Genomic DNA, 17,031 nt, shown 5'->3' with positions numbered 1-17,031 from the left:
GGAATCAAACCATGACCTCCTGGTTCATAGGTCGATGCTCAACCAGGGGCCACACCAGCTGGGCTAACCCAACTTCCTTCTGGTTTTCTTGTGGTGACCTCCCCAGGGGCTGATGCTCTCTCTCAGGGGGTGCTTGACAAAATGGCAGAGATTCAGAGAACAGTTCTAATGGCCTGGGCTCCTCCGAACGCAAGTACCCCGTTCTGACAATTACCCGGCCCCTGCTACTCTTTCTATCTGTTCCCTCTGAGCTTCGGGGCACTACAGCTGCTCTCACCTTTTACTGCTGTTCTCCCATGCACGTGTTTTGAACTGGAGCTTTCTCTAGAAAGTGAACTCTATCTATCTTTCAAGAATTTCTTATAATTTTATAAAGCTTTTGTGCTTTTTTTTTTTTTTTTTCTATATTGCTTTGGTTTTGTTCCCTTTCTTCCATTTTTAAAAAGTATCTTTTAGTGGTGAAGGGGAAGAAGAGAAGGCGGAAGTACATATTTAATCTATCACTTTTATTCCATCACAGCTTATTTACTTTCAGGCTTACTTACCATATTGTTCTAAGTAGACATTTATGCTAATATAATTTCAGCCATGCTGTATATAAGTTTGTGTCATGATTTTTTAGTCAGCATTTTAACAAAAACATTTCAGTATTGTTACAAACTACTTATGAACACCCTTTCAAATGGCTACATATATTCCATCAAGTAACATGCATCCCATATTCAGCGTTTAAGTTTAGCTATTTTTTCAACTATTATAAATTGGATGATAAAGGTCCTTATTCATAAATCTGTTTTTATATGTAAATAAGTGAATTTATTCACATCTTTAAAGGTTTCTTCTCAAACACAGTCACATTCTGAAGCTGTAGAGGTTAGGGTTTCAACATATGAACCTAGGGGCAGGAGGACACAATTCAGTCCATAACATTTCTTGAGATTAACAGCATTGAACTTGCTTGGAAGCCCAGAGATTTAGCTAGTAAGTGCATGGTTGTTTAGAGCTGTTATGTTGAATACAGATGTGAACTTGTCTGTTTTCAGAGCCCTGTGATTTGTTCCTGGGAAGAGTTAGGTTAGCTTTCCATATTGTGCAACAGCTTAATAAACTGGGATAGATCACTCAGAAAATGGAAGAATTAAGACAAAAAAATGAACACTAGAGAAACAATGATTGGCTATTTTAGTCATGACGGCCTAGAATAGAGTTTATGGCTCCCTGAGTGTGATCATCAGTTATTTATGTCAAAATACCATTTTGTAAAAACCGCCACAAGCTTTTTTCCCTCATAAGAGAAAGTCCCAATTCCCATGGTGTTACCGCACCATTCCACCTTACCTAGGCCCTCTGCTGTCTCTGCTGGTCACCTCTTTGTTCCACCCCAGGAGCAGTCCTCAACTAGTGACTGACAGGAGCTGGATGTGCCCCTGTGCTGGTAACAGACTGTCTGGTTTGTCTAGGACTTAGCAATTTGCTGGAATGTGGGCCTTTCAGTGTAAACCTGCAGTCCTAGAAACAGGGATTCTTGGTCACCCTAAGTCCAGTCCCTTGTCCTCCCTAGCCAGGTAGCTCAGTAGGTTGAAGCATCATCCCATACATCAAAAGATTGCAGATTCAATCCCAGTTCAGGGCCCATATGGGGATCAATCAATCAATTGATGTTTCTCTCTCACATCCATTTCTCTCTCTCTCTCTCTCTCTCTCTCTCTCTCTCTCTCTCTCTCTCTCTCTCTCATTCTGTCACTCTTACTTTCCCTTCCTTTCTCTCTATAATCAATAAACATATCCTCAGGTGAGAATTAAGAAACAAAACTGTTACTCAGAGTTCCTCAATAAGATTGACCTTCAGTTACCAATAGACATAACTTACTTGATAATGTACCATTTATGGGCTATCTTCCCTTCTGTCCCACTCCTTCAACCCCCCTAACATTGCTTCCCAAGGCCATTTCCAAAAAAACTACTTGATTTTTTAGTGTGATTCTGAGGTAGCCACCCCAAGACAACTATTGTTCCTTGATCTCCCCATAAGATGGAGGGAAGGTTTGGGATGAAAGGTGTGGGTTGAGAGAAAGTTACTGAAGAAATGAGGTATTGCTGAAACAGTTACAATGAAACAAATACCATAGGATCTTTGGGCAGGTGGGGCTGGACAATATGGCCTGGAGTTCAAGAGATGTGAGGTATGGGCCCGATGAAAGATTTGTAAACAAAGGGGGGAGTGGCTGGACTTTTATCTGTTGGATCAGAGTCATTTGTGATGTGGGAAAACAACTTGCCTCCCAGAAATGCTGACACATCTGGTATATCTGATGAGGGGATAATTGCTGTTGCTTCAGGTGAGGAGCTGAAGGAAGAGGAGTTTGCAGCAGGTGGGGAAGGTGATAAGAACTTGGACCTGGGTGGGGTGGTTGCAACAGGCTGGGGAAAGATAAGAAGAAAGGCCAATGCAATTTCTTTGTGGAAGAATAGATGTATGGAGAGAAGTACAGAGGTGACTCTCAGAAGACCACAGTGATATTCCTTGTTTGGGGCTGGGGAGGTGAGTCAGGCAAGTATCACTCAGGCATCTACCAGGAACCCAGCATTGCAGGGCAGCCCATTTGGGGAACTGGTCATGGAAAGGACATGAGCAGCTCTGTGCTTCCTGTTAAGTTTAAAGGATGGTAGGACACCTACCAGAGACTTCAGTGGAACCCTCCCACGAAGGATGGGTGGAGTCAGATTCTAACATGGTTCATGGTGATTGTCTTCCCAGGTTCTCCCCCAGCTTTGGGTCTAGAAGGCCGGAGGCCAGACAATGACTAGCATGTTCAGGGCCACGTCTTGGGCCTTTAAGGGTCTTCAATGCTCCTCAGTCCTCTCAGCAAGAATGAGCAGCAAAACAGCAGATAGAAGCGGTCCACTGGCTGGGAAAGTGGCTGTGGTCACTGGGTCCACAAGCGGGTGAGTGAATGGGCGTCCATGTGATGAACAGATTTAGAGTCCCATCCCAGGGCAGGGGAAGTCCTTCTCACACATCCTTCCTGACACCCCCATCTCATTACACAGCTCTGGCGTGTATCATTAACCCCAACTCAGTGTTTCTTCCTAAAACATCCTGTTTGTAAGTTCCAAGAATAATAGATTTGGAAAATCGACTGCTTTTGGTTCAATCAGAGCAGTGTTTGAATCTAGTCTCTGCCACTTACTGGCTGGGTAACCCTAAGGTATTTAACTTATCATCATCAGGACAGCTCTCTCTCCCCATCCTTCATGGGCACGTGGCCATGGGCTTTTAGGGTCCTGGTCTAATAGGGAGAAGCCAGAGACCTATTGGTCTCTCAGTCTTAGGGATTCCATTGACTGCAGAGTGTTCACTGGCAGTAGGGCACTGGACAAGGCGATGTCTCAAGATCAGCTCAGAGAGCTTACATAGATGACCCTCTCCTGGTCACATCTCTTCCTATGTACCTCCAATTCCACTTATCCTCTAACTGCCATAATGGGCCACATTCTTTAATGACTCATTACCACAGGCAGGAGGGGGGAATTCTGGTGTTCAGGGGCCCTGTCTTCCTTTTGACCTTTCATGGTCAAATTTAGATCGCTTTATTTTAGAACTGTTAATATCCCAGACTTCCACATCACCATGATGTTTTATTTTTTAAAAAATATGTTTTTATTGATTTCAGAGAGAGGAAGGGAGAAAGAAAGAAAGATAAAAACATCAACGATGAGAATCATTGATTGGCTGCTTCCTGCACGCCCCTTAATGGAGTTCCAGCCAGCAACCCAGAAATGTGTCCTGACCAGGAATCGAACCATAACCTCCTGGTACATAGGTCAATGCTCACTACTGAGTTAAACTGACTGGGCCCCAATGATGTTTTATTTTATTTTTTTAAATATATTTTTTATTGATTTTTTTACAGAGAGGAAGGGAGAGGGATATAGAGTCAGAAACATTGATGAGAGAGAAACATCGATCAGCTGCCTTCCCCACCTCCCCTACTGGGGATGTGCCCTCTACCAAGGTACATGCCCTTGACCAGAATCAAACCTGGAACCCTTCAGTCCGCAGGCTGACGCTCTATCCACTGAGCCAAACCGGTCAGGGCCCCAATGATGTTTTAAATCTGCGTGTCCCCAATGCCCAGCCCTCATCACAAATGAGTAATTCAAAACTCTATGTTGCCCCAGCAGTTTCTATAAGAGAAGGGTCGTATGCCTTTTGCCCTTGATCACAGGTACTCAACCAGCCCAAGTCAAGAGTGCTTCAGACCTCCTTAAAGTAAGTAGACGGAGAATGGAGGCAGAACATGTTCTCAGCATCAAAGTTTTTAAATTGCAGGACAGAGGAAAGTTTTAAGGCTTAAACAAAGTGCAATTTACACCAGAGGCCTCTGGCTAGAACCAAGGGAGAAAACACTGGGCAGTTAAAGATTCTCTGCCATTCACGCTGGATGCCCCGCACATGTACACGTGTTCTGAAGGATCATTACTTTTTAAAAATTCCCTTCAATTAAATTGTTATGAAAATTTTCTCATCCATATGATTATTATACATATAGTTGTGAGAATTAACTGGGTTAGTCTTGGTGAAAGCCTGATGTATAGAAAATGTTCAATAGTTCCTCTTTCCCACTCGAAAGATTTGGAGGCAGTTCTTGAACCACACTGTGGAACTCAATTTGTGTCTCATGATCAGCCTCCCAGGAGGAGGGTGGGGAGGGCTGAAGCCGCCATAGCCATCTCTGCCCTCAGGATTGGCTTTGCCATCGCCCGGCGTCTGGCCCAGGACGGGGCCCACGTGGTGGTCAGCAGCCGGAAGCAGCAGAACGTGGACCAGGCACTGGCAGCGCTGCAGGGGGAGGGGCTGAGCGTGTCTGGCACCGTGTGCCACGTGGGGAAGGCTGAGGACCGAGACCGGCTGGTGGCCACGGTGAGGAGATGGGTAGGGTTTGGAGGTAGAAAGAGGAAGAGTGGTTATTTTAAAAACATAACCTGATCAAATGAACAAACGAACAAGCGCAGGAATGAAGGCTGACCATGTGCTGGGCATTGGTTACTCCAGAGCCTGAACAGGTTTACAGATCTGGGTGGAGAGATGTTTTAAGTCTGATGAGGAGAGACAGCTCTCCACCCTCACTTGGTGTGGTCCCCTCCTGGATTTAGCCAGGCAGAGACCCAGGGAGAGCAAACAGGAAATACCTCCCACTGCAACAGAAAACTTCTTTTGCTTCCTGACCCTGGTCCTCATTGCCCCCTTCTCCCTGCAGGCCCTGAGACATTCCGGGAATGTTGACTTCCTGGTGTGTGTGGCAGGAGTCAATCCCTACGTGGGAAGTACCTTGGAGAGCAGTGAGGAAATCTGGGACAAGGTGAGGTCTGGGGACACCAGGTAGGGCTGACTGGATGTCATCCTCACCCTCTGCACGACCCTCTTTCCATCTCAGCCCCCACACACCTTCCCCTCACAGACTCACTGGCACCGAGCAGGCCAGGTGCCTGGACTCTGACACTCAATTCCCCATCTGTGAGATGGAGGTAAGAGTGTCTGCAGTAAGCATGTCAAATTCATGGCCACCACGAGTTTGACATGCTTGCTACACTCTAGTTCTGATCCGCACTGTCCATGAGCTCCCAGTTTGCTGGGAGGGCCCAACAGAGAACCAGATCATCACAATAAATGTGGGGCACAGAGAAGGGAATGACTCCCTTCCTTGCCTAAGAATGCTTCATGTCCAAGGCTTAAACCAGGGGTGGGCAAACTTTTTGACTCGAGGGCCACAATGGGTTCTTATACTGGACCGGAGGGCCGGAACAAAAGCATGGATGGAGTGTTTGTGTGAACTAATATAAATTCAAAGTAAACATCATTACATAAAAGGGTACGGTCTTTTTTTTTTTAATTTTATTCATTTCAAATGGGCCGGATCCGGCCCGCGGGCAGTAGTTTGCCCACAGCTGGCTTAAACCCTGAAATCCAGCTGTATTAGTTTCAGAGGGCTGCTGTAACAAAGTACCACAGCCCAGGTGGCTTACACCAGAATTTATTGTCTCACAGTCTTGGAGGTCAGAAGGCATCAGCAGGGTTTGTTCCTTCCGATGGCTATGAGAGAATCTATTCATGCCACTCCCCTAGCTACTGGTGGTTTGCTGGCAATCTTTGATGTTACTTGGCTTATAGAAAGAAGCATCACTCCAACCTCTGCCTTCATCTTCGCATGGTATTCTCAATGTGGGTGTGTGCCCGCGCAGGCGCGCCTGCAAACTTGCCTTCTTAAGACACCATACATTTTGAATTAGGGCCCATTCTATGACCTCATTTTTAACTATGTCTGCAATGACTCTAGTTCCAAATAAGGTCACATTATAAGGTACTAGGAGTTATGACTTTAACATAGAGTTTGGGTAGTACACTATTCAGCTTATAATACCAACCTTCCCCAGACTCAATTGGCCAGTGCCACCTCAGACCCAGATGGGACATTTTTGTCTAACCAATACCCTTACAGACACAGGGAGACATCCTGCAGACTCTGGGTCTTATGCCTGCAAAGGCTTCCTGATCCCCATATTCCAGCTTTTTCAGGATGCCTCCCCCCGCCCCCCATGTATGTCAAAGAAAGCCAGCACTCTCCCCACTTCCCATTGTCAGAAGCCATCACGCCCATGTTTTAATGTGGTGTATTTGCTAATACAGTGAGAACATGCACTGGACTGAGTGTCTCTCCTCCCCCACCCTCATTTGCTCTGATTTCAGATCTTGAATGTCAATGTGAAGGCCCCAGCCCTGCTGCTGAGCCAGCTGCTGCCCCACATGGAGAACAGGGGGTGAGGGAAGGGAAGGGGAGAGAGATGGAGACATTAAGTGTCAAATACGAAGCAGAGGTAGTAAACAAGATCCAGGTATTGAGTTAGATCTTTCTTCTGGGCAGCAGGCTTAGCTGAGCCAGTAACACAGGAGAAGTGAGAATTTGGCTTTCAGACTCTATCCATAGTGTCATTCTCTCATAGCTAGAATGCCCATGGAATCTGGCAAGGACTCTACTAGTAGCACAATAAGGGATCTACAGACAGAAAGGTCAGAGTCCTCACAGCTGTCCTGGAATCAGAGGAATGCAAGTGGTCTCTCTAGACTAGTGCAAGTTTGACTTCATATTTCTAGGTCACAAAAGAGAAAAAAATCCTGTCTTCTTGCATGAATACCCAGTTTCTAGAGTGCCCAGAAATCGGCAGGGACTGGAAGAGAGAAACGGAATTCTAATGACAGGAAGGCCCAGAGTTCCCATAACTGTCCTGGAGTTGGGGAACTAAAAGTGGCCTCTCTTAGGCTGCATGCAGCAGGTCAGGGCACAAAAGTCCAGGTTGATGACACTGAGGCACCCTGCAGCCTGTCCATAATAAGGGTAGTGGAGTTTCCAAGTCCCACTCAACTCTTTTTTTTTCTTTTGATGGAAATTTGTTGGCATTTATTTATTGTTTCTTTTCTGTGCATTTGGAATAAATTGCAATTTGGAACATCTTTATTTTGCAAAAGGGTATGTGTCTTAAGTGGTAAAAAGACTTCTTGAATTGTGTCTTGGTTTGGTGGAGCAAAGGAAAACAAGGTCTAGGAATGAGGGGAGTTACTTCTTTTTGAATCAGGTAGTTGGTGTGAAAGAAATATTTCTTTCAATAATAAATCATATATATATTTGCCAGTGTATATTCTTACATTGTAGTCATTGTTTTTTTTCTTTCTTTTTTTTTATTAAATCTTTATTGTTCAGATTATTACATTTGTTCCCCTTTCCCCCCCCCCCATAACTCCCCTCCTCCCAGTTCCCACCCCACCCTCCGCCCTCACTCCCCACCCACTGTCCTCATCCACAGGTGCACGATTTTTGTCCAGTCTCTTCCCACATCTCCCACACCCCTTTCCCCCCCAAGAATAGTCAGTCCATTCCCTTTCTATGTCCCTGATTCTATTATAATCAACAGTTCATTCTGTTCATCAGATTATTTATTCACTTGATTCTTAGATTCACTTGTCAATAGATGCATATTTGTTGTTCATAATTTGTATCTTTACCTTTTTCTTCTTCTTCCTCTTCTTAAAGGATACCTTTCAGCATTTCATATAATACTGGTTTGGTGGTGATGAACTCCTTTAGCTTTTCCTTACATGTGAAGCTCTTTATCTGACCTTCAATTCTGAATGATAACTTTGCTGGATAAAGTAATCTTGGTTGTAGTTTCTTGGTATTCATCACTTTGAATATTTCTTGCCACTCCCTTCTGGCCTGCAAAGTTTCTGTTGAGAAATCAGCTGACAGTCGTATGGGTATTCCCTTGTAGGTAACTGAGTTTCTTTCTCTTGCTGCTTTTAAGATTCTCTCTTTGTCTTTTGCTCTTGGCATTTTAATTATGATGTGTCCTGGTGTGGTCCTCTTTGGATTCCTTTTGTTTGGGGTTCTCTGCGCTTTCTGGACTTGTAAGTCTATTTCTTTCACCAGGTAGGGGAAGTTTTCTGTCATTATTTCTTCAAATAAGTTTTCAATATCTTGCTCTCTCTCATCTTCTGGCACCCCTATAATTCGGATGTTGGTATGCTTGAAGCTGTCCCAGAGGCTCCTTAAACTATCTTCGTATTTTCGGATTCTTTTTTCATTTTGCTTTTCCAGTTGGGCGTTTTTTGCTTCTTCGCATTTCAAATCTTTGACTTGATTCTTGCGCTCCTCTGGTCTGCGGTTGGGAGTCTTTATAGTATTCTTTATTTCAGTCAGTGTATGCTTAATTTCTAGTTGGTTCTTTATCATAACATCGAGGGTCTCATTAGATTTCTTGTAGATCTCATTAAGTTTATCGGCGGCTTCTAGACAGTTCTTGAGAGACCTTAAAAGTGTGGTTCTGAACTCTATATCTTCCATTCACAATTTTGTCCTGTTTCTTTGCCTCCGCATTTTTTTATGCTTTCTTGGTGCACCCCCTAGTGGTCTTTGTGTGCAGTCTTGTTGTAGTTAAGCTTTGATTGTTGTAGTTAATACTGGGGGGATTTGACCTCCAGGCCAACTGGCTGTGAGAGTCAGCTGTGTCTGCAGTGGGAAAACTTCTGTCCTCTGGGGAGGTGCTAATCTAGCCTTTGCCTGAGGCTATCCAGGAAAAGGCTCTGTGCAGGGCTTGGGTGGGGCGGGTCCCAGGGGATCTACAGGGCGGGTGGAGGGAGCAGTTATGGCTGCTCTCAGTCCCGTCCCCAGAGGCTCTGCCTCTCAGAGTCCCAGCAACTGCTGCAAACCTCAGAGAAAACTGCCCTCGCGTTCCGACTGATGCCAGACAGTCCCGCTTCTCCCGTTTGACTCTGGGCCCCTAGAGACTCGCCCAGAACTGGAGTTCAGGGCCTGAGCCTCCCTCCCAATTGAAACAGACAACCGCACCCTCAGCCACCAGCCTGCTCCGCGCGCACATCCGCACCTTTGTATTTTCCGCACTGCGCCTCCTCTGAGTCTCGGTATGCTGTTCTCTTTCCTTCTAGGTGAAGAATTTCCCCTCAGCCAGCTTTCCTGTGGTTCTGGGTGATGTCTGTTCCGTCTTTTAGTTGTATTTTTGAAGTGGTTGTGCGAGGCAGCATTCTCCAGTGTTTACCTATGCCGCCATCTTGGTTCCTCCCATTGTAGTCATTCCCCACTCAACTCTTATCTCTCAAACTTTTTTACTGTTGGGCTAGCCATGTTCTCCATTATCTTCCCCATCATCTCTGCTCTGTGTGTGTTGCACAGAACAACCTTTAGATCCAGGGTGAGTGAAGAGAAGAGGTCAGAGACAAGACTGGACAAGCAGGATGTTGCTAAATTATGGATAGCCTTGAATGTTGTGATAAGGAATTTTGTCAACATTTAGGAGACAAAGGTGAAAATTATATGATTGTTTGTTTTAATTATTTTAGGCATACTTCATCTTCTTCCTAAATTAAAAGAGAGCATGAAGAGAAAACACTTGCGGGACAATGAAAGCATCTTAATTTATGGGCCTGCACAGAATAGACACTGAGGGAAAGGGAATGAGTAGGTAAAGGGAAAAAGAGAGGCAAGAGTGCAGATTTCTCAAAGGGATCAAACAGGTTCCAGAAAGGAAATTTTAGTCTACAGTATCTGATGTGACAGGAAACTGGAGGGTAGAGAAGTGAGGTCTGAACAAGAGTCATTAGACTTGGTGAGTGAGGGAGCACTGAGGATCCTTAAGAAAAACTTTTCCAGAGGATTTTGGGGTAGGGTTGTGGGGGGCGTGGAGATTCTGAGATTAAGATTCCAAAGGATCCACTGGGAAGTACTTTTAATATTATTACTCTTAAGCATGCCTGGTATAGAACACCCTCAAAGCTAGTGGAACAATAGTCTAGAATAAAGGCAAATGTTGGCTGTATTTGATAAAAGTGTTCATACTAGTTCTCCTTAATGGATTGAGCATCCAAGTGTGGATGAAAACATAAACTTGGTCCTGGTCCTCAGGATACTGGAGGCCAGAGGAGATAAGCTGAAGGAAGGCAGGAGCAGGCTCTAATCTGAACCTAAATTTCATTCACTCACTTTCATGGCCCACCGTCTCCACTTCCTTTCATGCCCCCGATGTGTGTATTTGCCTCACTTATATGTGGCTCCATAGTATTTATCCCGTCTTTCTCTTCCCAGGGGAAGCTCTGTGGTTCTGGTCTCCTCAGTTATGGCATATATACCAGCAGCTGTAAGTATAACCTTCCATGACGCTACATGAAAAGGAAGGAAACAGCCCCATTTGCCAAGAAAAGTGGAGAGGGCCAGGAAGATCCCAAATAGGCCATTGCTGGTGGGGCACATCTACATCCACATTTGATCGATGGGTGTCTCAGACCCTCCTTCTCCAGAAAGGACACACATGGCAGGCTTTTAACCTTTCTTTGTGAGATTCTCACTTATCTCTGCATTGCTGAAGAGATATATTTCTACACACAGGCCTAAGATCTAATAGAAACTCTCCTCCTCAGTTACTTATTTGCCACCCACTTCCCTTTGTGTTCACAGAGACTAGGGGCCTACAATGTCAGTAAAGCAGCCATTCTGGGACTCACCAAGACCCTGTCATTGGAGCTGGCACCAAAGGATATCCGGGTGAACTGCCTAGTTCCAGGACTAATTGACACAGCCTTCAGCAAAGTGGTAAGGACCAAAGACAACTTCTGCTTCTGCCACACTGAGGGCCAGGGTCCCTTCCCCTACCAGGCCATGTCCCAGAGACACCTGGCCCTGTGGCCTCTTGTTCTGATGCTCTGGTCCACCACCTTTGGGATCACCGGCAGAATCAGGATTGTAGTCCTCTGTGAGGGACGAGCCCAGAGTGTCCCCCAAAAGCCCCTCCACAAAGCTGTTTATGGGGTGGAGCCATTGTGATTACACCTGGATGAGCAGCACTAACCTTTTGACTTTTCCTTTAGGCGTTTGGGGATCCAGACTTTTGGAACCATTTGAAGGGATGCCATGAAATACAGAGGTAGGTTGTGTGTAAGGCAGTGTCCTTTGTAGATCTGGGTTCATGTAACTTCAGACCTTCATGATGAATAAAGATCACCATCACCTCTCTGCATTCCTCTTTCTGAGATTTGAGCCCTGGGGTGAGTAAAAGTCCCTGTAGAGCCCACATATCTCCACTTGCAGCCTTTCTCTCATGACCATGGGGGTCTTGACTTCCCAGCATCTGACAGGAGCCCAGGGCTCACGGGAAGCATCATCACTCTCACCCACCTCCTCTTTCCATACAGAGTGGGTCAGCCTGAGGACTGTTCGGGGCTGGTGTCCTTCCTCTGCTCTCCAGATGCCAGCTACATCACCGGTGAGAGCATTGTGGTGGCTGGCTTCTCACCCCACCTCGGAAGGACATGAGCTCAGAGCTCGGGCTTGCCTCTCATTGTAGAAGCGCCCTGTGGCTCTGGGGCCACCATGTTGGGACACCTCTATAAATGATGAGCCTGTGCTTCAAATACACACTTTAAGTTCAACATAATCAGAGTATGAAACAATAAAGAACATCAGAAAAGAAAGTTTACAGCATGAAACTGTCATTAATGTTTTCACTTTTCTTCAGCCCTTGCCCGCCTTGGTAATTAGGAACCATGGTCTGAGAGAGCATGGTTACCAGGAGATCAGAGTTCTCAAGGATGAAAGTCTGGGCCACTCCATGAGGGATGAGCAACCTAGACCAGAGGACTTGCTGACCAAGAGTGAAGGGAATTTAGAAAGGGTGTAGACTGAGCTCATTTGTAGCTGCGGGTAATTCCTGGCACACTGACTTTCTCAAGCACCTGCATCTCCCATCACCATGGGAGATTGCTTGGATGTACACAGAAACAACCCAGAAATACAAGGGAGTTCATGTGAGGAGAGGCAACCCTCTCCAACAGAGGAATGGAATGGATGAATCAATGCTGAGCCTCCCCAGTTGGTTTTTCAGAGTGTCAGGCAAGAATGAGACTCTGGCCAGGCCAGTGTGGTTCAGTGGTTGAGCGTCAACCTATGAACCAGGAGGTCATAGTTTGATTCCAGGTCACGGTACATGCCCAGGTTGCTGGTTCAATCCCCGGTGTGGGGCGTGTAGGAGGCAGCCGATCAATGATTTTCTCACATCGTTGATGTTTCTATCTCTCCCTTTCCCTTCTTCTCTGAAATCAATAAAAATATACATTAAAAAAAGAATGAGACCCTGTTACTCACAGTGATAACCTTCGCAATAATATTGACTTTTTTTCTTCCTAGTCTCATTTTTCCCACTTGTTTCTTGACCTGGGTCTTAGTTATAAAGGCATTGGTTTTACAAGACTTAAACTCTACATTTATATTTTATTACTTTTTGTATATATATTACATTTCTCAATTAAATATTGAAATATACTAGGTGTGAGTAGGACTTTGGCTTTGATTCATTGTAACATCAATGAAAGAATTCATAATCTAAAACTAATAAATAAAATGGCATATAAGTTGGAGGGAAGTAAACAGAGTTAGACTACTTTAGGTTCATATATTGTCTATGTCTCAGTCAGAATCCTAGGAAGAAATGAGCAAACTATTTTTTAATTAAACTTTATTGTTCATATTATTACAGTTGTTCATCTTTTTTCTCCCCATAGCTTCCCTCCACCCGGCTCCCACCCTACCCTCTGCCTTACCTACCCCCCCCCCCACTGTCCTCATCCATAGGCGTATGATTTTTGTCCAGTCCCTTCCCTCATCCCCCACACCCCTTTCCCCCCCGAGAATAGTCAGTCCATTCCCTTTCTATGCCCTTGACTCTATTATATTCACCAGTTTATTCTGTTCATCAGATTATTTATTCACTTAATTTTTAGATTCACTTGTTGATAGATGTGTATTTGTTGTTCATAATTTGTATCTTTACCTTTTTCTTCTTCTTCCTCTTCTTAAAAAATATCTTTCAGCATTTCATATAATACTGGTTTGGTGGTGATGAACTCCTTTAGCTTTTTCTTATCTGTGAAGCTCTTTATCTGACCTTCAATTCTGAATGATAGCTTTCCTGGGTAATCTTGGTTGTAGGTCTTAGTATTCATCACTTTGAATATTTCTTGCCTCCCTTCTGGCCTGCAAAGTTTCCATTGAGAAATCAGCTGACAGTCGTATGGGTACTCCCTTGTAGGTAACTGACTTTTTTTCTCTTGCTGCTTTTAAGATTCTCTCTTTGTCTTTTGCTCTTGGCATTTTAATTATAATGTGTCCTGGTGTGGTCCTCTTTGGATTCCTTTTGTTTGGGGTTCTCTGCGCTTTCTGGACTTGTAAGTCTATTTCTTTCACCAGGTGGGGGAAGTTTTCTGTTATTATTTCTTCAAATAGGTTTTCAATAGCTTGCTCTCTCTCTTCTGGCACCCCTATAATTTGGATGTTGGTACGCTTGAAGTTGTCCCAGAGGCTCCTTACACTATCTTCATATTTTTGGATTCTTTTTTCTTTTTGCTTTTCTGGTTGGGTGTTTTTTGCTTCTTCATATTTCAACTCTTTGACTTGATTCTTGCGATCCTCTAGTCTGCTGTTGGATCTCTGTATAATATTCTTTATTTCAGTCAGTGTATGCTTAATTTGTAGTTGGTCCTTTTTCATATCCTCGAGGGTCTCACTAGATTTCTTGAGGGTCTCACTAAATTTATTGGCAGTTTCTAGAAAATTCTTGAAAAACTTTATTAGTGTGGGTTTAAACTCTATATCCTGTAGTTTGCTTTCCTCCATTTCTGTCATTTGTGACCTGTTTCTTTGTCTTCGCATTTTGGCTGCTTCCCTGTGTTGGTAGAGTGGCTTTCTGTGCTAGGTGTCCTACAGGGCCCAATGGCTCAGCCTTCCCAATTACCTGAGGTGGACACTCTTGGTGCACCCCTTGTGGGATTTGTGCACAGTCTTGTTGTAGTTAAGCCTTGATTGTTGTAGGTATCACTGGGAGGAATTTACCTCCAGTCAAATTGGCTGTGAGAATCAGCTGTGTCTACAGTGGGAGAACTTCTGTGCTGGAGACACCCTTCTGGAGCAAGACTTGCTTCAGTGGGGCTTTGGTGCTCACTGAGTCTGCCCCCTGAGTGTATCCCTTATGGATCTAAGGAGTTGTAATATGGATGGTCCCACTCTGACCACTGGGTACACTGGCTCTTGGATCTCTAAGGGGGTGCTAATTTAGCCTCTGCCTGAGGCTACCCAGCAGGAGCTATGGAGAGAACTGCAGATTCCTCTTCTTTGTTGGGGGTTTGGAGGTGCCTAGATGAGGCCCAGCTGTGAAGCAATGCAAGCTGCTGTGGGGCCTTGGGCCTTGTTTTGGAAGTTCTGGGTCTCTCTGACCCAGCTGCAGTTTGTTAGGTAATTTTCAGATTGCAAAGGGCCAGGCCTTTCATATGCAAAAGCCTCTGCGCACAGCTTGGGTGGGGCGGAGTTTCAGGGAATCAACAGGTCAGAGCAAACAGCTATGGCTGATCCTCAGTCCTACCCTAAGAGGCCCCATGTCTCAGTGTCCTGCGCTGTAATCGCTTCAAGCACCTCTGAGAGAAAGCCACCTGTGAGTTCCGCCCGATGCCAGACAATCCAGTTTCTCCCCGTATGAGTCTGGGTCCCCAGAGACTCCCCTAGAACTGGAGTTCAGAGCAGTCTGGAGCTTGAGACTCACTCCTGATTGAAAAAGGCAACCATGTCATCAGTTGCCAGCCCTTTCCACGTGCGCCTCCCTACCTCTGCACTTTACTTCCGCACGTCCTCTGAGTCTCAGTGTGCTTTTCTCTTTCCTTCTAGTTGTAGAATTTCCACTCAGCCAGCCTTCCTGTGGTTCTGGATGATGTCCGTTTTGTCTTTTAGTTGTATTTTTGAAGTGGTTGTGCAAGGCAGCAATTTCGGTGTTTACCTATGCCACCATCTTGGTTTCCCTCACGAGCAAACTTTTAAATTGAGTAATTTGAGAAGGGTTTCATAAAAGTATCATTTACAAAGCTGTGGACAGGGTTTAAGGAAACCAATAGTGGGGAGCCAGCACCACCTCTAGGCCCCCCCAAAAAAGAGGAGAGAGAACAGATGCAGGAACCAAATGGGGTAGCTCTAAGGAATAGGCCAACTGACAGGTACCCCAGACTTGGGTAGAGTCCCAGCCCACGCATTGTGACCTAGCAGAGGGAGTTGGGGAAATAAATACCCAACCAGAGGGAAGGGGGCCAGTTGATCAATCTATACAGATCAATCTCCTGAGGCACAGAGCAGAGAGAGGAAGGGGGGAAATTGGCTATGGACAGGTAAACAGAAGCTATCCAGCTAGAGTAGGAGGATGGGAAAGTTATTATCTTAGATTTTGACAGTTAAGCTAATGCATTGTAATTTCTAGAGTAACCACTAAATGAAACCAGAGATATTATACCGAAGTAGCAGACAGAGAAAAATAAAATGACTTTAAAAAATCAACCCAGTGGCCCTAACCGGTTTGGCTCAGTGGATAGAGTGCCAGCCTGTGGACTGAAGGGTCCCAGGTTCGATTCCGGTCAAGGGCATGTACCTTGGTTGTGGGCACATCCCCAGTAGGGGGTGTGCAGGAGGCATCTGATCTATGTTTCTCTCTCATCGATGTTTCTAACTCTCTATCCCTCTCCCTTCCTCTCTATAAAAAAATCAATAAAATATATTTTTTCTTAAAAAAGGAAAAAAAAAATCAACCCATTGTGGTGAGGGCCTGGGATGGGCAGGAGCTGGGTGGAGGAGGGAAGTGGGAGGAAAATAGAGGACATCTGTAATAGTGTCAACAATAAAAAGTAAACTTAATCTGACCGGCTGTTGTGGCTCAGTGGTTGAGAGTCAACCTATGAACCAGAAGGTTACAGTTTAATTCCACATCAGGGCACAGGCCCAGGATGTGGGCTTGGTCCCCAGGAGGGGGCATGCAGGAGGCAACTGATCAATGATTCTCTCTTATCATTGATGTTCCTAACTTTCCCTCTCCCTTTCTTCCTGAAATTAATAAAAAATAGATTAAAAAACAACTTTTAAAAATGAAAACAAGCCCTAACCGCTTTGGTTCAGTGGATAGAGTGTCAGCCTTCGGACTCAAGGGTCCCAGGTTCAATTCCGATCAAGGGCATGTACCTTGGTTGTGGGCACATCCCTAGTAGGGGGTGTGCAGGAGGCAGCTGATCAATGTTTCCCTCTCATCGATGTTTCTAACTCTTTATCCTTCTCCCTTCCTCTCTGTAAAAAAATCAATAAAATATATTTAAAAAAATAAAAATCATCATTCTCCCCTTTTAAAAAAATATCCTATCTAATAAAACAGAAACATGGTAATTGGCGTACGACCGCTACCCTTTTCATTAGCTAATCGGGGAGATATGCAAATTAGTCGACAGCCAAGATGGCGGCTAATTTGCATATGTCAGCCCCAAGCCTCAGACTGAGGCTTTAGGCTGGGGCCTGGGCTGAGCCATCCAGCAATCATTGATGGCGGCAGCGGCTGGGAACCAGGCGGAGCCAGCCAGCTATGCTTGATGGCAGCAGTGGCAGGAAGCTGGGGGTG

The 17,031-nt window shown here is 45.1% G+C and overlaps 1 protein-coding gene across 1 annotated transcript; it reads left to right on the top strand.

Moving 5' to 3' along the window:
- The first annotated feature begins 2,763 nt into the window (after positions 1 to 2,763).
- LOC132225543 (dehydrogenase/reductase SDR family member 2, mitochondrial-like) lies at positions 2,764 to 12,034 on the top strand. Its single transcript, XM_059680672.1, has 8 exons — positions 2,764 to 2,946; positions 4,747 to 4,924; positions 5,262 to 5,363; positions 6,749 to 6,819; positions 10,653 to 10,704; positions 11,022 to 11,156; positions 11,432 to 11,487; positions 11,756 to 12,034. The coding sequence occupies exons 1-8, from the start codon at positions 2,801 to 2,803 to the stop codon at positions 11,874 to 11,876; spliced, it is 861 nt and encodes a 286-aa protein (XP_059536655.1). The 5' UTR covers positions 2,764 to 2,800; the 3' UTR covers positions 11,877 to 12,034.
- Positions 12,035 to 17,031: the final 4,997 nt, after the last annotated feature.

The sequence above is a fragment of the Myotis daubentonii genome, chromosome 1 (assembly GCF_963259705.1).
Source record: "Myotis daubentonii chromosome 1, mMyoDau2.1, whole genome shotgun sequence".
NCBI lineage: Eukaryota > Metazoa > Chordata > Mammalia > Chiroptera > Vespertilionidae > Myotis > Myotis daubentonii.
This window is presented reverse-complemented; position numbering and strand designations above follow the sequence as displayed.

Coding starts and splice junctions, on each gene's coding strand:
- LOC132225543 (XM_059680672.1), top strand. CDS start 2,801: ATGACTAGCATGTTCAGGGCCACGTCTTGGGCCTTTAAGGGTCTTCAA. Junction 5,364..6,748: donor GTGAGGAAATCTGGGACAAG/GTGAGGTCTGGG, acceptor CTCTGATTTCAG/ATCTTGAATGTCAATGTGAA. Junction 11,157..11,431: donor ACACAGCCTTCAGCAAAGTG/GTAAGGACCAAA, acceptor CTTTTCCTTTAG/GCGTTTGGGGATCCAGACTT.